We start from the raw sequence: 23959 nt of genomic DNA, 5'->3' as shown, positions 1-23959 counted from the left end.
TACTGCCAGGCGCCTTGGGGGGTGAGGGGGTGCCGGTCAGCCGCTTGGCTGTCTTCCATGTGCAATCCTGGGGGCCTCCCTGGCAGCTTTGGGAAGGAAGAGAGAGTGCCTGTCTGCAGCTCGGGGCCCCACTGAACAGGCACCTCGGAGCAGAGAACAGCAAGTTCTACACAAAATCAACCATCATAGTCACTTCCAAGGGCACGGTTCAGTGGCAGTGAGTACCTTCACGTGGTCTTGCCGCCATCACCTCGCCCCTCCCCCCCCCCACCCACCCACACAACATCCACCCCAGGGAGCTTTTCATCTTGCAAAACTGAAAGACATGGTGTCCCCATTAAACACTAACTTCCCATTCCGTCCATCCCCCAGCCCGACAACCACCATCCTCCTCTTGGTCCCTGTGAGTCTGAGTCCTCTAGGGACCTCATCCGAGTGGGATCACAGCGTAGTTGTCCTTTTGTGGCCAGTTTCTTTCACCACACGTGGCGCTTCCCAGGCTGATCCGTGGCGGAGCAGGTGTCAGAATTTCCTTCCCTTTGAAGGTTGACCAGTCGTCCCTCCAAGTGTTGACTATATTGTATGTAAAACAAGCATATTTCGGTGCGCGCTTATCTCATTTTGTTTATCCGCGGACAATGGGTGGCATCTACCTTCTCACTATTGTGAATAATGCTGCTGTGAACACGGGTGTGCAAATATCTCTGAGACTCGGCTTCTAATTCTTTTGGATATATAACCAGACGTGGCATTGCTAGATTATATGGTAATTTCAGTTTTAGGTTGTTTTTTTTTAAATATTTTATTTATTTATTTGACAGAGAGAGAGGTCACAAGTAGGCAGAGAGGCAGGCAGAGAGAGAGAGGGAGAAACAGGCTCCCCACTGAGCAGAGAGCCCGATGCGGGGCTCGATCCCAGGACCCTGAGATCATGACCTGAGCCGAAGGCAGAGACTTAAACCACTGAGCCACCCAGGAGCCCCTCAGTTTTACGTTTTGAGAAACTCCATGCTATTTTCTGCATGGGTGGTACCATTTTACTTTCCCACCAGCACCACACAAGGGTTCCAATCTCTCCACATCCTTGCTAACACTTGTTTCCCAAAAAAATTTTTTTTGAAGATTTTACTTATTTATTTGAGAGCGAGAGAGAGAGAGAAGACGAGCAGGGGGTGGGAGAGGGGTAGAGCAAGAGGGAGAAGGAGACTCACCACTGCACAGGGAGCCCCACGCGGGACTTGATCTCAGGACCCCAGGATCATGACCTGAGCTGAAGGCAAACGCTTAACCGACTGAGCCACCCAGGCGCTCCTGAAATTTTCTTAATAATCCGCATCTTAACAGGTATAAGGGAGGCAGGGTCCTGTGGTGATGGGGAACCCAGCTGTTCCCCTGCTTATCTGCAGGAACAGAGATGCCAGGGACCGCAGAGGGAGTAGGGTGGACTTCTGTCTCGCAGGATCCTTGCAAGCAACAGCCCACGTGTCCTTTTCTCCAATAACCAAAGTGCAGAGCCCAGGAACCACTGGGTGGGGGGCAAGGGGCACCGTCTGTCCCAAAATGTGGAACCCCATCCCATAACTTGAGGGTCTACATGTCCAGAGGTTTTGATATTCCTCCAAAGGGGGAATACGGCCACCAGTTTACTCAGTAATGGTTCAGTTCAAGCTGAAGGTGTGAGCTGGCCTTTCCAACGGCTCACGTAGCTTTATCGAGCTATCATTAACATACCATACATTCCACCCATCAAAAGGACACCTTAGTGGTTTTTAGTACATTCCTAGAGTTGGGCAACCATCAGAAGTGTCTCCAGAACATCTTTTTTCCTTTTTTTTAAAAGATTTTATTTACTTCTTTGACAGACAGAGATCACAAGTAGGCAGAGAGGCAGGCAGAGAGAGAAGGGGAAGCAGGCTCCTCGCTGAGCAGAGAGCCCGACGTGGGGCTCGATCCCAGGACCCTGAGATCATGACCTGAGCCAAAGGCAGAGGCTCAACCCACTGAGCTACCCAGGCACCCATCTCCATAACCTCTTCATCACCTCCAAAAGAAACCCCACGGCCATGAGCAATCACTCTCCATTCCTCCCTCCACAGGGACCCTAGAAGCCAGCTTCTCCTTTCTGTCTCTATGCACTTGCTTACCCCGGAAACGCCGTATAAACGGAATCACACTCTGTGTGGTCCTCAGTGCCTGACTTCTGTCACTCAGCATGATCTCAGGGTCCATCCACGTCGTAATGCATGCCAGGACCTGATTCTTTGGTATTGCCAAGGAATATTCCATTGTACGGATGGAGACCCTATGCTATTTAGCCATTCATGAAGTGATGGACACTGGGCTGTTTGCACTCTTTGGCAGTTATGAATAACGCCGCTATGAACTTTCAGCCCAAGTTTGGGATACATGTTTTCATTTCTCTTGGGTATATACCTGGGATTGAAATTGCTGGATTATATGGTACTTCTATGTTTATCTTATTTTTTTTTTATCCAGAAGAAGATTGCATTTACTAACAAAATCCTAACTTTTCAGACTGATATCCATTTTTCTGACTTTTTAAAAATTGAAGTGAAATACATAGGACAGAGAATTAGCTAATTTTTAAAAATTTATTTATTTATTTTAGTGGGGGGGGGCAGAGGAAGAGGGAGAGGGAGAATCCCAAGAAGACACCCACTGAGAGCAGACCCCCCAATGTGGGCTAGATCTCACAACTCATTAGATTGTGACCTGAGCCGAAATCCCAAGTAAGACACTCAACTGACTGAGCCACCCAGGTGCCCCTGAATTAGGTATTTTAAAGCAAATATTTGTGTTTAGTACATTTGTTTTGGGGGAGGGGTTGAAAAGATTTTATTTACTTATTTATTTGACAGAGAAAGAGAGAGAGAGAGCACAAGCAGGAGAAGCAGCAGGCAGAGGGAGAGGGAGAAGCAGGCTTCCCTCTAAGCAGGGAGCCCGATGTGGGACTCAATCCCAGGACCTCGGAATCATGACCTGAGCTGAAGGCAGATGCTTAACTGACTGAGCCACCCAGGGGCTTAGTACATTCGTAATGGGGTGCAACCATCACTTCTCCCTGGTTCCTGAATGTTTTCATCACGCCCAAAAGAAACCCTATGCCCATTAAGTGGTTACTCCCCAAGCCCTCGCCCTCTGGTCTCCCTGGCAACCACCAGCCTGTTTTGCGTCTCTATAAACTTAGCTGTTTTAGGTATTTCACGGAAATGGAATCATGCAACATGTGGCCTTTGGTGCCTGGTTTCCTTCATTTAGCAGCAGAAGGCCTTGGGGGTTCATTTACATTATAGCATGTGTTGGTATTTATGGTGAATGAAATTCCATCGTATGTATATGCCATGATTTATGCGTCTACTCACCCACTGATGGCAATCTTACCTTTTTGAGGGACTTCTAGACTGTTTGGGGGGACTGTTGTTGACAAAGGTGGTTGACTGTGTTCATCAAAGGAAGTAGGACCATCGCCCACATGTTCTGGGTGCTGTGGGGAGGGGGGTCTGTGCCTGCTTGCCCTACCATGGCTAGGGGGAAGCTGCTGGAAGGCTACCTCCCCCCGTCCCCGATTCCGGGACACGTGAAGCTTAGGGTCTGTCCTTCGGAAAGGGCTCCAACTTGATGAGGAGCTGGCTGAAGACAAGGGGATAAAACAATGGGTAATTAGGAGGAAAGTCACAAATACCCGCCGTGACCTTGAGCTAGTTCTTGTAAAGCCCTTGGAACAGCACCTGGCACAAGGCAAGTGCTCGGTAAATTCAAGCCGTAGTGATCACTGCCATTATTTTTACTAATATTTTTGAAGCTGGCCATAATATCATGAATGCCAGTTTCATAAAAAGATTATCACCAAAAGATTGCAACTCCCTGCTTGACATGTCAGCATGAATTTTCCAGAATTTTCCTTCCCTCTCCTCATTCTTTTTATTATCTACCAGGGATGGTTAGATTTGCCGCTGAGGTCATAGGGTGGAGAATGTTGATAAAGGTTGTGACAGAATGAGAGAAGGCCAGAGACTCTGGGTCCGTTGGGTAGATCATTGCCAGCAGATACAACCCCTGGGTGTGAATTCCCGTACAGCTCTTGGGGAGAAGTGGTGACTTCCAGAGCTCTATCTGGGTTGTCCCATCTCATAAGGAAGGACTTCTTTACTCCTAAACCTGGAAGGAGGGTGTGTGGGGCGGTGGGCAGGGAGCACAGTGCAAAGGATGGGATACAGAGGACACCTGTTGCTTTTGCCTGCCCAGCATCCTTTCTTGGCCGATTCTAGGAACAGCGCTCCCTTCCTTTGGGTAACTGCCTCTGCTCTACCCCATGGGGTTCTGGTGGGCACAATAACCAAAAAGCACACTAACTGTACCTCCCAGCCTGTAAAGCCCAACTGTCTATGCCCCCGACTCCAGATTCCTGGGTTGGAATCCTACACCCCATGAGATGGTATTTGGAGGTGGGGCCTTTGGAAGGTGGACAGGTCACGAGGATGGAGACTTCAGCTGCAGGATGGGTACCCTTCGAAGAGAGACCCCACACACAGCTCCCTGGTTCCTTCCACGGGCGAGCACAGAAAGAGAAGTCAGCAGTGTGCAACCCCGCAGTGGGTCCTCACCAGAACCCGCCCTTGCTGGCGTCACGAGCTTGGACTTCTGACCTCCATGACGGTGAGAAACTAGTGTCTGTTGTTGACAAGCCGTCCAGCCTGCAGTATTTCACTATAGCAACCCCCAAAGGACCAAGCCACACCCCAAAACACACCCGGTGACCTCCGCTGGGCCAACCAGATTCTCTCAAAGGATCACAATGGACGAAAAGGGGCAGGTGGCTGAATTGTGAGCCTCCCGAGGTGTCCTCCTGGGGGTAGGTTGCTGGCGGCCTGCTCCCTGTTCTCTCCCAGGCCTGCTGGGTCCGCTGCGCCTCTGAAGCTGGAGCTGCCTCGGGGGTGTTCCAGAACATTCTTCAGTTACATTAGCCTGAATTAATCTCTAGGGCTTGTGTTAGAAAAACTTAATCAAACCACAGCTCCAGGCAGCCCAGAAGTGTCTGGCTGTCAGCTCCTTAATTCTCCAGCACCAGTGACTGGAGCCAGGTCCCCAGCGGGGGATGGAGCCCTGCAGGGCCTGATTCCGAACATCAGATTGACTAACGGGCTGGCTTTCCTACCATCCTCACTCAGGTCACAAAAGGGAGGCACTGGCTGGTGTGTTTGGTAACAGAAACTCTCCAAGCCTTTGACGAGAGCATGTACAGTTCCCTTTAACCGTGTGATGTCTCCCTCCCCAACCCCCTTCGCTGCCAATCTCTCGAGGAATAACAAAGGACAAGAAATCGTCAGGATGTGGGGGTCAGGGGGTGCAGACCTGACCTTAGAGAAGTCCCTACAGAGAGGGGGTATAGGATTGGGAGAGCAATAGGCAGAAGGAGGGACAGGAGCATCAAGGCAAGGGTTCATGTCGCAGGTGCAGCTCCTCCCCAGTCTGGCAGAAGTGGAAAGAAAAGTCCGTGTGGGGGGAGGAAGGAGGCAGCTGGGAGCAGAGAGGCCTAGGGCAGGAGCCAGAGCCAGAGAAGGCCCTGTGGTCTGTGTTTGGGTCAAGAAAAGGGCTTGACTACCTCCTCCCCTGCCCTCGGGCCTCCCCAGCTTGCTCTACACCCCACCCCCCCCCGCGCCCTCCCCCGCAGGTCCCCAAGGGCCTGAACAAGGCCTGCAAAGAGGATGTGGGCCCAGGGCGTGGGCCCCTCACCTGCTCCCTGGGCGCGTGGGTGGGAGGCTGGAGTGGCTGAAACCAGAGCCCAGGGGCCACCACCAAGCCAGCAGCCAGCTGGATGGGCTTCCCCAGGCCGAGGCAGCTGCCGCCCAGTGGGGCGGTGGGACACAGGAGGCCCTGATGGCCGGTTCGGGTCCAAATTTGCCTGTACATTCACCCGCCAAATAGCCAACTTTGCCCAAAACGGCGTGTTTGAAATCGCAAGAGACAGAAGGAGCTTCGGGTGAGTTTGTAGTCAGCAGGGTCGGGGCCCCTGAGGAAGGGCAGGTGAGGTTTACAAAATGAAGCCGCTTGGCTAGGTGACAAACAGCGTGTTTTCTGTGTCGCCCCAGAAGCAGCATGTCCTGCACGTAACATTGTTTTGCTCTCCCCGCGCCTCTCGGGGCGTCTTGCTTCACCAGCGCCACTGTGGTAAACATCACCCTGGTCCAGTGGCCGCCTGGTCCCCGAGGCCCCCAGGCCCCTGGGTAGGCCTCGGCATCTGGGTCCGTTGCCAGGGAGAGCCGCAGGGAGGCCGGAGGGTGGCTGCCCCAGGTGGAGGACAGCCTCTGTCCAGAGTGCGGAAGGCCAGGATTCCGGGGCGCCTCAGGCCCCTCCAAGTCCCAGCTCAGCAGCCCACCCGCCTCTCATCCCTCCTCCCTGCCCGGAGGGCCCAGAGGACACCTGCAGAGCCCAGGCTGGCTAGCTGGGCCAACCCATCTGCCACCAAGAGCCCCCAGTGTGGCCTCCGGAAGAGGGTGGGGGAGGGCTGGGGAGACGACCCCGGGGCTTCCTGCCTTATCAACATGACCAAATGACACAGCCCCCCACAGTGGGGAACCACTGGCATCCACGCCCCGGGGTCTCAGTTTCCCCAGCTGTAATGCAGGAGAGTCACGACCACGGTCCTGTATCTCAAACCTTTGGGGCCAGTTGTGTTTCAGAGTTGCCCATGGTTTGGATTCAGGGGAAGGTTTTGGAAAGGCTTTTCAACCCCCTCCCCGCCCTGATAGGTCAACTGCTACTATTTCCCCAGGAAGCCACAAATATGCAAATGAAGCGGGAGACTCAAAAACCATGTCTTTACCGGCGCCCCCCCCCCCCACCCCCCGCCATGGGTCAGGGTCAGGTCCCTCGGTCTTCAGCGACTTTGGCAATTCACAGTTACAGGTTCAAGACATCAGCCCTCGCCCATCCCCCAGCTCCTCCCCACAGCTCCGGGCCGCAAGAACTGTTTTGATACCCATTTCACAGCTGCGGAATCGAGGCCAAGGGCCAGCGAGGAACAGCTCCCCGCAGACCGAGTCCTCGCCTTGTTGGCCACCGTCTTTGCGCCTGGCACACAGCGAGGACAGAGCGACGGGGACTGGGGCCTCTGTCTACGGTTCCACCGCTTTCCTTCACTACAAGGGCTAGAAGAGAAGGAGGCAAACAAAGAAAACAAAAGTGAAAACCTTTTCTCAGAAAGCCCTGCTCTTGCGGGAAGTGTTGTTTCAGTTTCAGGAAGCGCGCAGAGTCTCCAGCAGGTTTTCCACCCCCTCGGGGGAGAGCCCGAGGCTCTACTTGGCATCTTGTGAGTCAGCTGAGGACTTGCTGCGCACCCCACCAGGCCAGAGGCCCCGCAGAGGTGAGGACAGAGCGCGGGGTGGGGGTCCTCCTTCCCCGGGGCCCCGAGGCCTCAGCGAGACAGAGACAGCGGGCGGCGGCGGAGGGAGGCTGCAGGCACTTGACTGGGGACAAAGATCTGGGACCAGGGCTGTCCTGCGAGGGCTCCGGCCTCGGGAAAGGCCTGAAGCTCAATTTCTTTGATCGCAAATTAGGGTAGGACTCGCTCCTCCTGGGCTGTTTGAAGTTCACATGGAGACAAGATTACGAAGGTGATAGGACAGACCAGATTACAGCTCCCCTCTGCCAGCTGGGGACCCTCCCCCACAACCGGAGCTAGACCAGAGGGTCGGTCCCCAGAGCGTAGGAGTCCTCGCGGGTGACCCATGTTTCCTGTGAGGGGATGTCATCCTTGGAGAAAGAAAGAGGCCAAGAGACTTGTTTCCAAAGTGCAAAGACAACCAGTAGTGTTCCCGGGATGGTAGGTTCATTAGGGGGAGAGGGTAGACTTGGGGAAGGGAGAATGCTTCCCTGCTGTATCTGCGTGTTTGGCTGGTTCTTTCTTTTTTTTAAATAGACTTCATATTTTATTTATCTTTTTAAAAGATTTTATTTATTGGGGCGCCTGGGTGGCTCAGTGTGTTAAGCCTCTGCCTTCAGCTCAGGTCATGATCCCAGGGTCCTGGGATTGAGCCCCACATCTGGCTCTCTGCTCGGCAGGGAGCCTGCTTTCCCCCTCTCTCTCTGCCTGCCTCTCTGCCTACTTGTGATCACTCTCTGTTAAGTAAATAAATAAAATCTTAAAAAAAAAGATTTTATTTATTTATTTGAGAGAGAGAGAGCGCATGAGAAGGGGGAGGGTCAGAGGGAGAAGCAGATTCCCTGCCGAGCCGGGAGCCCGATTTGGGAGATTTGGGATTCGATCCCGGGACTCCAGGATCATGACCTGAGCCGAAGGCAGTCGCTTAACCACCTGAGCCACCCAGGCACCCTTAGACTTCATATTTTAAAATAGTTTTAGATCTACAGCAAAAGTGAGGGGAAAGTACACATTTCCCATACACCCCTTGGCTCCCTCTCCCCCCCCCCATGCACAGCTCCCCCCATCAACATCCCAGACCAGAGCGGGACACATGTCGCAGCCGGTGAGCTTACACTGACACACCATTATATCCCAGCGTCCATAGTTTCACTGGGCTTCTCTCTTGGTGCTGTATACTTTATGGGTTTGGGCAAATGTATATTGACATGGGTCCATCCACCATTACAGAATCTGGAAGAGAAGTCTCCTGCCCTAAAAATCCTCCGTGCTCTATTAACCACTCCCTTTCCCCAGCTCCCGGCAACCACGGCGCTTTTTATTGTCCCCAGAATTATGCCTTTCCAGAATGCCCTATAGCTGGAATCGCACAGAACATAGCTTTTTCAGGCTGGCTACCTTCGCTTAGTCATGTGCATTTAAGGTTCCCCCAGGTCTTTCCATGGCTTGATAGCTCCTTTCTTACAGTGCTGGATAATACTCCTTAATCTGGCTGGACCACCGTTTGCTTACTCACTACTCAAAGCTATCTTGGTGCTCTCCGAGTTTGGGCAATTACAAATAAAGTTGCTATAAATACCTGCGAGCAGATTTTTGTGTGGACACAAGTTTTCAAGTCCTTTGGGTAAATATCAAGGAATGTGATTGCTGGACCGCGTGGTCAGGGTATGTTTAGTTTCCTAAGAAATTTGCAACCGTCTTTCAAAGTGTCTTTGCATTTCCGCCAGCAATCTGCGAGGGTTCCTGTCGCTCCCTATCTATCCTCACCAGCATTTGGGGTTGTGATGTTCTGGATTTTAGCCATTCCAATAGGTGGATGCTATGGTATTTTTAAGTTTTCATTTCGAGATAATGGTAGATTCAGAGGCAGTTGTAAGAAATAATACAGGGAGAGCCTATGTAACCCCTTTACTTGGATTCTCCTGTGTAAGGCTTTGCAACATTGTCCTAGGGGATCACAACTGGGAAATTGACATTGATACAAACCACCAACTTATTCAGAGTCCACCAGCTTGACTCCCACTGGAATATGTGTGTGTGTGTGTGTGTGTGTGTGCATGTGTGTGAACATATGTGTGTGTTTATTTAGTTCTAGGCAATTTCCTCCCATGTATAGATTTGTGTGGTTAACGCGAGAATTAAGATACCCAACAGTTCCACCATATAGAGCCCTTAACCTACCCTTCATAGATACAGCTACCTTCCTGGGCTGCTCTGACTTTGTCTATTTTAGTTTTAACTTTTCTGAGTCACTGTGCTTCAGATGTATCTCTTGTAAGCCCTGTATATGGTTGGTTTTGCTTTCTAAATGAATATCAAGGTCTTTTCCTTTCGAAAGAGGATATATTTTTTTAATTTTTTATTTATTTTTTAATAAACGTATAATGTATTTTTATCCCTAGGGGTACAGGTCTGTGAATCGCCAGGTTTACACACTTCACAGCACTCACCGTAGCACATACCCTCCCCAATGTCCATAACCCCACTCCCCCTCTCCCAACCCCTCTCCCCCCAGCAACCCTCGTTTTTTTTTGTGAGATTAAGAGTCACTTATGGTTTGTCTTCCTCCCAATCCCATCTTGTTTCATTTATTCTTCTCCTACCCCCCAACCCCCCCATGTTGCATCTGCACGTCCTCATATCAGGGAGATCATATAATAGTTGTCTTTCTCCGATGGACTTATTTCACTAAGCATGATACCCTCTAGTTCCATCCACGTCATCGCAAATGGCAAGATTTCATTTCTTTTGATGGCTGCATAGTGTTCCATTGTGTATATATACCACATCTTCTTTATCCATTCATCTGTTGATGGACATCTAGGTTCTTTCCATAGTTTGGCTATTGTAGACATTGCTGCTATAAACATTCGGGTGCACGTGCCCCTTCGGATCACTACGTTTGTATCTTTAGGGTAAATACCCAGTAGTGCGATTGCTGGGTCATAGGGTAGTTCTATTTTCAACATTTTGAGGAACCTCCATGTTGTTTTCCAGAACGGCTGCACCAGCTTGCATTCCCACCGACAGTGTAGGAGGGTTGAAAGAGGATATTTATCCTGTTTATAATTGCAGAAAGTGTAGGACCTCCTGCATTTATTTATTGGGGTTGGTATTTTCCTCAACATTTATTTATTTATTTGGGGTTGGCATTTTCCTAGCTAGTTCACAGAGAAGGAAAAAGAAACAGAGCAGTGAGTTAATTTTCTTGAAACTTCAGAACTGGTAAGTGGCAGAGGGGGGCTTCCAATCCCCTTTACCACACTGTCTCTATATTAACGATAGGTTGGTTTCCTCCTCTGGAAGGTTAAAACAATGTCTTTTCCCAGCCAGACTCCCTGTCCTTCTGATACGGAAAAGAGCAGAGACGCCTTTCTGAGCTTCACAGCAGCAGAGACCCCTGAAATCTGCCAAGGTGGGCTTTCCTCCATCCCAGTCATTTTTGCTAGAAGGTAAAGCAGAATCCACGGATGTCTTTGTAAGAGAAAGATGGGAAGGAGAATGCCTCCCAGAACATTTAAAAATACAAAGATACACCAGATGTGGCTTCCAAAATGTCAAATTCTTCGTTCTCCACTGTTCCTTCTCCACTTCTTGTCTTCTTCCTGGGCTTGCCTGCTGGGGTACTCTGGACCTCAGTCATGGACCACACTTGACCTTTACCAGTACTTTCTTCCTAGGGTTCTTATGCAATTTCATGGCTTTAAGTACTTTCTATACAAATGGCTCCCAGATTGAATCTCCCGGCCAGAACAGGGATCCTCTATCCAGCACTGCTCGGGTGTGTAATGGGCACGTCCAACTTAACCCACCCCAAACTGAAGTCTATTTCCTGCCCAGAAAACCTCGACCCTTCCCATCTCAGGAAATAGAATCTTCCCTGTAACAGTCCTTGATGCCCCAAACTTGACTCAACCTGAAGTCATTCTGGCCTCTGCTTTCCCAGGTCCCACATCCCCTGAGGAATCCTGGGGCTTCCTGCAAACACAGTCTTTCTCATTGCTCTGCCAGTCTTGTCCAAGTGGCTGTCCTCTCTTACTCTAACCACCGCAACAGCTTAACTGGTCTCCTTGCTTCCTGTCTTGCAAATCTGGAGTCTCTTTTCCAACCTGAGTGACCCTTTTATCATCTAAGTTAGATCAAGGCCACCGCTAGCCCATTCGGTGCCCTGGAGCTTAGTAGGAAAAGCCTACCCAGCCTGCGAATGGATATAGCTCTGAGGTTACATTCTCTACAACTGGGTGTCTGGGTGGCTTAGTTGGTTGAGTGTCTGCCTTTGGCTTAGGTCATGATCCCAGGGCCCTGGGTTCGAGTCCTGCATCGGGCTCTCTACTCAGCGGGAAGTCTGCTTCTCCCTCTCCAACTCAAATAAATAAATAAAATCTTTCAAAAAATGGATAATAACTCTGTGCAAGCAAGCACACATCCAATCAAAGTGCTCCCTTCTCTAGATAAGACATAGTATCCCCCCATCCCTGGCCCCCAGGTCTTGCCCCTGGCAAGCAGATGGATTTCAGACCCCACCTGTATGCGCTGGCAGGATTTTTTGCAGTCCTTGTACTATTAATAGAATATTAAAATGTCTGTTGGAATGTAATTTATACAAAGGGACCTCGTAAGTTGTTGCCTTGTTCTGTGAAATGATTTTTAATCATTATAATCAATTCACTCATAATAGTCAATGACCAGAAACAACCCAAACATGTCAATCGACGGAAGAACAGATCAACAAATTGTAGTGTATTTGTTTATTTGAGAGAAAGAGAGAGGAGCCAAGGGAGAAGGGCAAGCAGACTCCCCACGGAGCTTGGAGCCCGACGTAGGGCTCGATCTCACCACCTTGAGATCATGACCTGAGCTGCAATCAAGAGTCCGATGCTTAAGCCGCTGGGCCACCCAGGCGCCCTGCAGTGTATTTATAGAATGAAATGCTCCAAAGCAATCATTTTTAAAACCAGTGATACCCGCAACAGGAGCGAATTTCACACACATTAAGTTGAGTGACAGAGGCCAAACAAACAAATGACTCCATTTATATGAAGTTCAAGAACAGGCAAAGTGATCAGTGGTTATGGAAGACTGGTTACCCCCCCCCCGGCGTGGGGTGAGTACGACTGCAAGTGGGGCAAAGAAAGCTGCTTTCCTCCATCTTGATCAGGGCGGTGACTCCTCGGGTTTGTGGTTACGTGACAGTCTCTCGAGCTGAGGACCCGACTTTCTGTGCGTACCGCACTAAAGCAACGGCACCCAGTGGTTTGCAAATATTTAGAACGTGGCCAGTATTTCATCACTATTTTGATTTTATGTGACCTAAAAATCCTGCGGCAAATCTTGAAATTCACGTTTCCTGGCACCTGCGGTAACCTTGTTTTCCAGGTGTGCAAGCGGAACATCGTGTGAGCCCCGAGCACGCCTCTAATCCTCCCATGGACCGAAAGAGCTCAACTTTGGCGTGGCAGGAGCCTCTGGACGACGACGAGGCAGGGACAGAATGCCCGAGGTAATGGGGAGGGCTTTATCCCTGGGGAGGGCAGCTCCTGCTGAAACCCTCCAGGCTTCCTCCTGATACCCACAGGGAAACGAATATTCCACGGCCAAGCTGCGTATTTTGGAGAGGCCAGATCAGTCAGGTGCCCGACATGGGGCAATAGGCCTGGAAGGGCAGAAACTGCCCCGCTTCTGGGGTGGGGCCCGCGTGGATGCAGCTGTTACCGAAAGAGCCCGTTGGTGTCACCGCATAGAAGGAGTCTGGCCCCGGGGGCCGCTCCACAGCCGACATCGCCCCCGCCCCCTCCAACTTCGAGTGCAATGTGGACAGTCAGCCTGAGTCCGCTGAGTAAGCCAGGGAAGCCGTCTGCGAGGCAGTGCCTTCTGGGGCGGGACGGCCACGCTGCACCTGTCAGCCGGCCCTGGGGCCCCGTGAGGAAGCACTGTGGCAGGAAGTCCACATCAGAGATGTTTGGGCTCATTCGAAAGCACAGGAAGCCCAGCACCTGTTCTCTCTCAACTACACTAAAGACAAAACTTGGCAGGGGACACAAAGTGGGGCTGTCTGTCCCTGCACCTCCTTGTCCTTTTGTCTCCTTGTCCCCACTCACCCTGAGGAAACACAAGCGCAGGGATGGCCGGACTGTGGCATCCGCAAAGGGTAGGGGTCCTCAGCAGTGTCCCCCCTCCTGGCCTTCGTCCCTCCCCCTTTGCCCTGCGAGCCCCCGGCAGGCAGCCTTCTGCGCTGCGAAATGATTTACAGCAGGTGATTAACGGATCACGGGGCCTGAGTCCGCTCGTGACTATCGCTAAGGGGTTTCCTTGGAAGTATGTTTGGGTTTTCACCTTTTCCACTGAGAAGTTACGTGTGTGTGTGTGTGTGTGTGTGTGTGTGTGTGTGTGAAGAGAGAGAGAGATTGAAAGGTGTATGCATATACTCTCCGGTGGGGAACTCCTGACATCGGCTGACAGAGGAGAGAAGCAACCCAGAGGGGCAGTGGGCTCTGAGCTCCATCTCTACCTCACGCGTCCCTTTGGGCAAGTCCCCTTTCCTCTCTGGGCTTCTGTTCCCTCTGATGACAAGTAAAGGCAGTAGCTTGGACCCTGGCTGGGGCTCCTTCCAGTTCTGATTCTCTCCTCTAGGCCGGGGAATCTGCCATCGCCGGGCCTCCTAAGCTCTCGACCGGAAGGAGACGCAGCAATGGTCCTCGGCATGAGGAAAGTGCCCGAAGGAGTAGGCTTACTCTTCCCCGAACTGCTGTCCCATAAAGGCCAAACTCCGCTGGGGTGACGAAGATCCCTTAAAACTTTGTACTGTGAGACCCCGGGGAAGAGAGGCCCTTTGTCCCTGACATCTTCCATGAAGGACCCATCCTATCTGCTTGAGTTGTCCAATAAAGCCGGCCAAGGGCCGAGGAGAACTTTCAGAATATTAGTGATAATTTACCTCAACCCTCTCAGTGTTCAACCCCAGAAGGAGGCAAAGGCCACCACAGAAGCCGAACTCGAGGTCATGGCGGTGTAGGCTATGTTGTACAATACGGCCTCTCCTTCCTCTGACTCACCTCTGCAAATACAGGACCTTCCACCTGGTCTCCTCTTTCTCCTGCTTTTCCCACACCAGTCCTCCCCATTAGCCCCAGCTTCGTTACCTTGCCTCCGTTCTCAGCATCCCCTCGCTGCCCCTCCTGGGTGTCCGTCTCTTTGAACAAAGCTGCACGCGCCCGTCGGGTCTACCTTCTCCATCTCTTAGGCAAGGCTGTGTTTCTCCCGTTTGTCCCTCCAGAAACCCCTCTTATGTGTTTCTTCTCTTCATAGACACTACAGCTCCCAACAATAGGTTCTGGGACTCCCCCGTGGCTGGGTGAATGGTGACAGAGGTATCAGGGAGAGGCAGGAAGGATTCAGAGGCAGGACTGGCCAGAACATCCAGAAACCACGATGGGCCTGACTGAGAATGTGACTTTCCCATCGGAGAGACTCAAGCAAAACCTTTATTTTGTTCACCCGCAGGGACCAGGAGGACATTCTTCTGTGCGAAGGTGTGCAGCAACAAGATAAAGACCTGTCGGCTGAAAAAACAGTATTTCTGAAGGAGTTTCCCAGCTTCAAAGAGGAGCTAGAGGTGGACATTAGAGAGCTCTATGCCCTTGCAGAGGTACTAGACACAGCCCACAGAACAGTCACCAAGACCAACGTGGTGGCTACCTCCATCGCTGTGGCCTCAGACGCCATGAGCATCCTGGGTCTGGTCCTCGCGCCGGCAACAATAGGAGGAAGTCTTGTGCTCTCTGCCGCTGGTAAAGCTCTGGGGACAGCGGCCAGCCTCACCAGCGTCTTCACCAACGTTGTGGAACACTTCCAGATTCAAGAAGCTCGAACCCGGGCCAGCAGCCTAGTGCCCACCTGTGACCACATGGTCGAGGAGGCTCAGGAAAAGGCCTTCCACGTCATGAGTGTCGGAAAGAAGGCCTTCAGTTGCGGAAGCAACATCAGGGACGTCAAGAGGAACATCCGCGCCTTTCAGGTGGCCAGAGCCCACCCGCGCCTGGCCGCTGCCGCCAAGCGTCTCCTGACCACCGGCCAAGTCTCGGCCCGAAGGAGCAGGCAGTTGCAAAGGGTCTTTAAGGGCACCGAGGTGCTGATGAAGAAAAGTGCTCGCGTGCTGTGTGGTGCTGTGTCTGGCATCTTCCTCTGCCAGAACATGGTCACCCTCCTGAGCGACTGGAAGCAACTGAAGGAAGGAGCCGGAACCAAGATGGCGGAAGAGCTGAGGGCCCGTGCCTGGGAGCTGGAAAACCAGCTGGTGGAACTCACGCAGCTCTACGAGAGCCTTCGGCACTAAGTGACACTACCACGTCCCTCGTGGGTAGGGCTGGAGGGAGAGGGGGAGAATTGACCGGGGCTTAAGGGCACCAAGATTTAAGGAGAGGGTGTGAAGGGAGCCGGCGTGTGTGTGTGTGTGTGTGTGTGTGTGTGTGTGTGTGTGTGTGTGTGTGAAGTTTGCTTGGATGCTCCTGAGGCTGTGGCACACTGGTGGCCCGGGGAGAGGGCATCCAAACGACGTCAGGGACCTCTCGATGATAATGGCACCTGTCCTGGACAGACCTGGTCATGGCTTCTATTTCTGTCTCAGTGCTCCTGGAGGCCCATGTGCTGGCAACAGGGTCCTCCCAGGTGTGCAGAAGAGGTCACTGAGCCACAGGGAGTGTTGCAGACCGAAATGTGTGCCCGAAAATTCACAGGTTGAAGCCGTCAGCCCCAGTGGGACTCCGTGGAGGTGGGGCCTTCCGGAGGCAACTGGGGCTGACTCAGGTCCTAGGAAGGGGTGATCCTATGAGTCTGGTGTCCTTCTAAGAGGAGGAGGGAATGCAGGACGGCGCTCTCTCTCTCTGCCTGCGCCCACACAGAGGGAAAGTCTGTGAGAGGACACGGCGAGAAGGTGACTGCCTGCAGAGCCAGGGGAGAGGCCCACCAGAAACCCAACTGGCTGGAGCCTCCAGGACTAGGAGAAATTCCGCTAGGCCAGCCCCAGCTGTCGGAGACCGGGAGCTTCTGTGACTCGCAGCCGGGGGTGGCAGAGTCAGGATACCAAGCCAGGAAGCCCGCCGGCAGAGGCAGCACACAGAGCCGCCCGCCAGGCTGCCCCGAGCCCTCGGAAGCCCTCCAGTGACTGGTGTTTTTGTTTCTTTACAGAACCTCTTGCAAGAGAGAAGGCCCAGGACCTCATCCTCGGGCGGAGCCCCGGGGTCTCTGGCTCAGTCCCCAGGCAGGCATGGGGAAGCGGGACCCCAGGGGACAGGAGAGGATTAGGGCGGGCTGAGTCCAGGCGCCTCTGAGCAGAATTAAAGGGGACAGGGTGAGGACAGGCTCGATTGGCAGAGGCGATGCCTGGAGACTTAGCCACCAGGAGGTCCAACTGGGACCTGAGGGCGCTGTCAGGGAGTGAGTGTGGCGAGGTCCGCCTGTCCTGCCTGTCTTTCGCCACATTGCTTCTGCTTCTTCACTGTCCCCCATCCCTTCACTCGGGCACCGCCTCATTCCCGCTGCTTCTCCTGTGCCCCACTCCCTCACTTGCGCACAGTAGGTCTGCATGAAGCATGTAGTGATCCGTGTGGGCTCTATATCCCATGCAGAGGATAGGATAAGAGGGTCCCTGTGGTGAGGGACACCTCGAGCTCACCTTTCCGTGGCCCCGGCTGCCTGCTGCGCTCCTTCCTCCCCCATCAGAGGTAACGCTGGGTGAGACCAGGGTTTGCACTCACTGGAACCTGCTCGGCCAGATTCCATCCAGAAGGAGAGAGGCCCAGGAGCCCTTCTCTCCTCCCCAAGTTCAGAGCAACTTAGGATGTCCTCGGAATCTGCGAAGACCTCTCCAGGCTTCCCAAGTCACCTGTCTTCAACCTACTTCTTTCTTATGTTTTAGCTACTATTTTGAAAGCAGTGCGTGGACATTAAATTAAAGTTTTTAAAATTCAGGCTGGGGCACTGGGTGGCTCAGTTGATTAAGCATCTGCCTTCGGTTAAGGTCATGATCCCAGTGATCCCGTGATCCCATGATCAATCAATCCCATGATCGAGTTCCGTATTTGGCTCCTTGCTCAAGGTGGCGTCTGCTTCTCCCTCTCCCTCTGCCTGCCACTCCCCCTCTTTATGCTCTCTCTCTATCAAATAAATAAATAAAATCTTTAAAAAATAATAAAATAAAATTCAGGCAAGTAAAACATAAGGATTATTTTTGAAATTTTAAAAAAGATTTTATTTATTTATTTGAGAGCGTGAGAGAGAGAGACAGAGATCAGGAGCAGCGGGAGTGGGAGAAAGAGAAGCAGACTCCCCGCTGATCAGGGATCTCGATGTGGGGCTCGATCCTGGGACTCTGGGATCACGACCTAAGCCGAAGGCAGACTCCTAACTGACTGAGCCACCCAGGCGCCGCATAAGGGTTAGAAATAATGCGTGAACCAAGGGTGACGATTGTTGGCAGTCTGGCATAGAATTTCCATCCTGTGCTTCTCTTGCTTTGGGGTGTTCAAGTGTTCAAGCCTTCCATACTTGTCCTGAGACTGCCCACTGGGGACCCTCCCTCAAGGTTCATACTAGATTTTTTTCCTACAACCCAGAGTTTTCTCTCTCTCATTCTCATTTCCCTCATTTGCCCACAGATCTAGAACTTTCCATGTTGCTGTGTCCACTTGGCAATATTTTCCTACCATTCTCTATTTCACTCAGTTTTTACCGACTTTTTCTTAAGTTACAAAATATTCTCTTGATTATATATACAATTGTTTAAATGAGGTACGTGTTAGTCATACTTTCTGTTTTAAGTAGCCAAAGGTCACGTAAAAACTGGCTTACGCAAAAAAGGGAGGTCATTGATTTGTGTGCTTAGACAACTTAGGGGTAGAGCGAGCTTCAGGTGTGTCTGGATGGAGGATAAAAATGATGTCATCAGGCCTTTGTCTTTCCATGGCAACCTGATGACAGGCCTCATCAGGTTCAGAAACGAGCCCCCCAACAACTCCCTCCCCCTCCCCCCCCCCCGCACCCCAGTGCTGTGCTGAGTGCTCGGGAGAGGAGAGGAGCCGGGCAGAGGTCCAGAGACCACTCTGATTGGTCAGGACTGGGTCACATGCCTTTACTGCGCCAGAGGCTGGCCTGAGCAGTGGGCGCTGTAGGGTCTGGGAATGTAGAAAGGAGGCCGGAGATGAAGAGCAGCCAGGGCAGCACCGACTGCCCTCCTCTTTCAGGAACATTTAGATTGTTTCAAAAAATTTTTTTATGCATGGGCACCTGGGTGGTTCAGTGGGTTAAAGCCTTCGCCTTCAGCTCAGGTCATGATCGGAGGGTCCTGGGATGGAGCCCAGAGTCGGGCTCTCTGCTCTCCGGGGAAGCTGCCTCCCCCTTTCTCTCTGCCTGTCTCACTGTCTACTTATGATCACTGTCTGTCAAATAAATAAATAAAATCTTTAAAAAAAAATTTTTTTATGCGTAGTGGTAAAATGACTATCTGCGCCAAAAGCTTGTTGCATGATTATTACGACTTCTTTTCTTAAAATAGAGTCCCTGAATTGGGATTCCTGGATAAAGAAGGACCCTATGAAGGGAAAGGGGGGGTCTCTACCTGCCCCCCAATACAGTAGTGAAATATATCATGGGAAACAAGAAAGATTTAAAGAGTGGAGGGGAAAGAGAGCCACTGTCCCCACTTCAGGCCACAGCCTGCCAGTCCCGTTTCCCACCCTTTCCCATGGGGGGGGGGGGGGGGGGCTTGGTAGACGGTCGCCATGCCACGTCCCAGCCACTGCGCTTCCTGCCTTTGCTGTTCTCATTGCCTCTCAGAAGTTCTTCATGAGCAGAAAGCGGACAGAAAAACCCTCTGAAGGCCTGAGATACGTGGGAAGCCACTTTAAATTTCCAAGTCAACATGACTATGTAGAAACGGGTCCCATCAGAAGCCTGATTTAGGGCCCTCCGCGCATGCGCCATGCCACGTACACCTGCTTTGCGAACGGGCCGCGGGCAGGAAAGCCATCTTGTCCTTGAGATGCCCTTCAAGGCTCCTCGTGCCCGCATTCCTTTCTGGTAAACCCGGGATTCCCGCCTGCGTGCAAATCTGTCATGGTTAGAGCTTTTGCAAGATGTAAGGAAGGCGGAACCCCGTAGACACGTTCATTCTCCGCAGCGCGCTCTTCCCTGTGAAGAGGCTTCTCTGGGCCCCTGTCCTTCCCCACTCGGGCTCCAATAAGCCTCTCCTTCTGCCTTCTGGAGGTCCTAAAAGGTGTGTTCGTTGTGTGTCCATAGGAAGGGAATAAACAGTTTTCTCCACGTTTAATATCGTGCACGAGCATCCACACGGCGCCAAAGGCGCGCTCTCCATAATCATCCCGGGCCCAGAAGAGGGCGTCCCTCCGCGGGGGCTTTCGTTTCTTCCCTGGACTGTCTGGGAGGAAACGGAAAAGAGTGAGCTGGAGTGGAGCTCGGAGAGCCGCCTGCGACCCTCCGCTGCCTGCTTCGGTGTCCGCGTTCTGGTGCGTGAGCCCGAGGTGAGGCCGGAGTGAAACCCGGGGCAGGCGCGGGCGGGCATGTGCGGTGCCCCTGTGGGCAGACGTGACAGAAATGCCCGTCCTTACCACGGCTGGCCATCCGTGCTGCTCAGGGGGACCCCACCTGACCCCTGTCCTCTCTCTAACAGCTCGAGCGCGGTTCTTTGTGGGGACCCAGGAGCTCTGAGAAGCCGATGGGATCTGAGATGGAATCTCTCTGTCAAAGAAGACGCACACGATCGCATGGTTAGATGAGAATGGAGCCAGCAGCTGTCAGGTGCCCCTCGATGCCGCCATGGACACAAGCTCCAGGCTTTTCCAAAATGCTGGGCCTTCCAAAGCGGCCGGTGAATTTGTCCGGCCGTTCTGAGGTCAGTGACAGCAGCAAAAAGATCAACCGTCCTGCTCATGCCCTGCCCCCCACCCCACTAGAAGGAAATTAGGAGTCTCGGTCAGTAAGCTAAACCCCAAGTCCCCTGGGGATGGGGGAGGGGCTCTGACTAGGTTTCAGAAACCCAGACTAGTTGGGGGTGGCCTCAAGGGGCCTTCCCTTGTCACCCCAGCTCACTGAGGTCCGCCCTCAACCATGAGCTTCAGGTGGCCCTTGAATTCGTGATGAAATGTGAAATATTGTCATCAGTAAATCACAGTCCCATTCTTGGTCTCTTGAGAAAATGAAAAAGATGTGTGTTTGTGGGGAGGGGAGAGGAAGGGAGAGATAGCCTTAATTACAGTTGTAATTCACCTAGACAAAATTACGGTGGAAAACTAGCTTTCTTTCCCTGATAGGCAAGACCACATAGACCAGTCCTGTTCAATATGGCGGCCGCTAGCCATGTGGCTATTGAGCACTTGAAATGTGGCAAGTCCAAGTTAGGATGTCCTCTGAGTATAAAATACACACTGGATTTCAAAGGCATAGTGTACAAAATACATTAAATATCCAATTAATGGGGTGTCAGACGGGCTCAGTCAGTCATGTCCAGCTCTTGATCTCAGAACAGGTCATGATCTCTGGGTCGTGAGTTCAAGACCCATATTGGGCTTCATGCTGGCTGTGGAGCCTATTTAAAAAAAAAAATTCGGTTAATCATTTTTTTTTAAAGATTTTATTCATTTATTTGACAGAGAGAGAAAGATCACAAGCAGGCAGAGAGGCAGGCAGAGGCAGAGGGAGAAGCAGGCTCCCCGCCAAGCAAGGAGCCCGATATGGGACTCGATCCCAGGACGCTAGGATCATGACCTGAGCCGAAGGCAGCCGCCCAACCAACTGAGCCACCCAGGCGTCCCTCGGTTAATCATTTTAATTGATCACATGTTGATATGATAACATTTTGGACAGATTGCATTAAATTAAATGTATTTTTAAAATCAATTCCATCTGTTCTTTTAAATGTGCCTACGGAAAATTTTTTAGAAGATTTTATTTATTCATTTGAGAGAGAGCATGAGAGAGTACTAGCAGGGGGGCGGGGAGGGGCAGAGGGAAAGGGAGTAGCAGACTCCCTGCTGAGCAGGGAGTCCAACATGGGGCTCCATCCCAAGACCCAGAGCCAATGAAGAAATAGACCAGAGTCAGGCAGGCAGAGATGAAAGTATCAGCTTGATTAAATTTGTTGGAGGAAATGGCTTTGTGTTGGATGCCCAAGCTGGCTTGCTTCTACTTCACTCTTCCATTAGATGGCCTCACCCCTTGCCATGCACAGTACTGGACAACCTTGGGCCAACCCTGTACGCTTAGGGGCACAGACACTGAGTGCCCTGGAAGGCCAGAGGACCTCAAATTCATGGCATTTCCTTCTGGCCAACTTGTCTACCATATAACTTGCTCAAGGGTGGAAAGAGGCCAGGAGCTCTACTTGGATAGAATTCCTCTACATGGAAATAGGACTAAGGGAATAAGTGATCCTTCCACTACTTCTAAACTTTTTATTTTAAGATTTTATTTATTTATTTGAGAGAGAAAGAGAGTGTGAGAGAGCACAAGTGGGGGAGAGGGAGAAGCAGTCTCCCCACGGAGCAAGGAGTCCAACAAGGCGCTTGATCCCAGGACCCTGGGATTATGACCTAAGCCGAAGGCAGATGCTTAACTGACTGAGCCACCCAGGCGCCCCATACTTCTAACCATCTTTTAAATAAGCAGTGGGTTTTTCGGTCAAGTCCATAGTCAGCAGATGGCAAGCAACCATCCAGTAAAAGACCCCTGCTCTCAGCTTTACCTGTCTGTTCCCTCTGTATCAACCACTTCTGCCTGGATCATCCTGGGTCTGCTGGTGGGCCATATGAAGCTAGCTGAAAAAGATGTTGAAATGGGTCAGATCAAAACATTAATTAATTAACTCCAAGTTCTTGCTAAAACCAGAATTTCTCCATTTCCCATCCCAAGAGAGAGTAAACCCTGTCGAATATACCTCTTCAAAGATTGTGCAGTGAGATCAAGATTTAGCATAAAGATAGTCCAACAGTAAAGAGTCAACAGCGAGAACTCCCACATTGCTTGTAAACCCCCTTCCATTGCAAATATCTAGGAAAAAATATTAAAATTTGATCTCCTTGCAAATTAGAACTTCAAAGAGTCTGAAATCGAATTGTGTTGTCCTCACGAGATGACAGTTCAAAGAGACCAAAATCTTTTAAAGTCCAAAAAATCAAAGAAGTCCAAAATCAGTTTCTCTTCGGGAGTCCAATGCTGTTTTTAAAGTCAAAAAATCATCCTCCCCAACGTTTTATTTTGGTTTTCAGCTAAAGGGGTTCTTTAAGTGCTTAAACGTAGGAATAATTCCAGACATACAGGAGAGTTCAAGCATAGTACAAGGAACTCTCAGAGACCTTCCCCCAGATTCACAACTGTTAGCATCTTGTCCCTGTGCCGGTCATCAATAGGGCGATTCAGCTCCAAACCCACCCGGAGTGCTGGGCTTCTGACGGTTTCCTTAGTTGACGGGCTGCATGTTAAGCTTTGTCGGTAGAGGGCGCATTGCAGGCATCGCTTCCCGGCTCTGGCGTGAGCTCCTTTCCTGGTGCTCAGCCGCCAGGTGAGTCAGTGGGGATCCATCCCAGTGACTTCAACACCACCCCAGAGACAGCTTTCTGGCGAGCACCACGGGTGTCCCTCGCCCGGCTTCTCAGCTGAGACTTACCCTGAAGATGGCTTCTGCCCAGCTGGATTCCCAGAGAGGTCAGCAGCCACCCCCCACCCCTAACCACCTTGTGCGGTTTTTTGGACAGGTGCCTGCTTCCAGCTTGGCCAGCAGCACCTCGGCCAACTCCTCTGCCTCCATTCCTTTTAAAAATGATTATCTATAAGATCCACCGCCGTTCTTCAGGTGAAGCCATGGTTTGAGCATGTGATTCTAAAACCGCGGGGATGCTTCTGGGATGAAGACATTCATCGTGGTGATGCGCCTTGGAACCCATAGACAAGTCTGAGGAATTCAGGGTTGGCCCCTCCCTGGTACCCTCTCTTGGTCCTGAAGGTGGATCAAAATCATTTCAAGAAAAGAGGGGAGTGCCTGGGTGGTTCAGTGGGTTAAGCCTCTGCATTCGGCTCAGGTCATGGTCTTAGGGTCCTGGGGTTGAGTCCCGCATTGGGCTCTCTGCTCTCTTTCAGCGGGAAGCCTGCTTCTCCCCCCATCTCTCTCTGCCTGCCTCTCTGCCTACTTGTGATCTCTGTCAAATAAATATATAGAGTCTTAAAAAAAAAAAAAAAAGAAAGAAAGAAAGAAAAGAGGGACAGAGGGGCACCTGGGTGGCTCAGTTTGTTAAGTGTCTGCCTTCTGCTCAGGTCATGATCCCAGAGTCCTGGGATCGAGCCCCATATCGGGCTCCCTGCTCAGCGGGGAGCCTGCTTCTCCTTCTGCCCTTCACCCTGTTTGTGTCCCCTCTCTCTCTCAAATAAGTAAAAATCTTTTGAAAAGGAAAAGAAAAGAAAACAAAAAAATAAATAAAAGGACAGAGTTTGGGGCCCTTGAATGAACACAACCTACCCACGCATGACACGAACAGATTTTTTTTTAATTGGGTA

At 51.5% G+C, this 23959-nt stretch overlaps 1 protein-coding gene and 1 long non-coding RNA gene across 5 annotated transcripts; both read left to right on the top strand.

Moving 5' to 3' along the window:
- The first annotated feature begins 7258 nt into the window (after nucleotides 1–7258).
- On the top strand, nucleotides 7259–17602 carry APOL6 (apolipoprotein L6). Of its 4 annotated transcripts, none has more exons than XM_046013690.1 (5): nucleotides 7259–7384; nucleotides 10736–10817; nucleotides 12779–12902; nucleotides 14903–15730; nucleotides 16582–17602. In XM_046013690.1, the coding sequence occupies exons 3-5, from the start codon at nucleotides 12829–12831 to the stop codon at nucleotides 16700–16702; spliced, it is 1023 nt and encodes a 340-aa protein (XP_045869646.1). In that variant the 5' UTR covers nucleotides 7259–7384; nucleotides 10736–10817; nucleotides 12779–12828; the 3' UTR covers nucleotides 16703–17602. The 4 variants fall into 4 exon arrangements, with proteins under 4 accessions (XP_045869646.1, XP_045869648.1, XP_045869645.1 ...); XM_046013689.1 differs by having other exon boundaries at nucleotides 7267–7384; nucleotides 10732–10817; nucleotides 14903–15758; nucleotides 16586–17602; XM_046013688.1 differs by having other exon boundaries at nucleotides 7267–7384; nucleotides 10732–10854.
- Nucleotides 17603–19822: 2220 nt separating this feature from the next.
- Nucleotides 19823–23469, top strand: LOC123946086. Its single transcript, XR_006819582.1, has 3 exons — nucleotides 19823–19935; nucleotides 20085–20306; nucleotides 23164–23469. It is a non-coding gene; the product is annotated as an uncharacterized LOC123946086 (long non-coding RNA).
- The last annotated feature ends 490 nt before the right edge of the window (nucleotides 23470–23959 follow it).

The sequence above is a fragment of the Meles meles genome, chromosome 7 (genome assembly GCF_922984935.1).
Source record: "Meles meles chromosome 7, mMelMel3.1 paternal haplotype, whole genome shotgun sequence".
Lineage (NCBI taxonomy): Eukaryota > Metazoa > Chordata > Mammalia > Carnivora > Mustelidae > Meles > Meles meles.
Note: the sequence above shows the minus strand (reverse complement) of the source record. Positions and strands in the feature narration are given on the sequence as shown.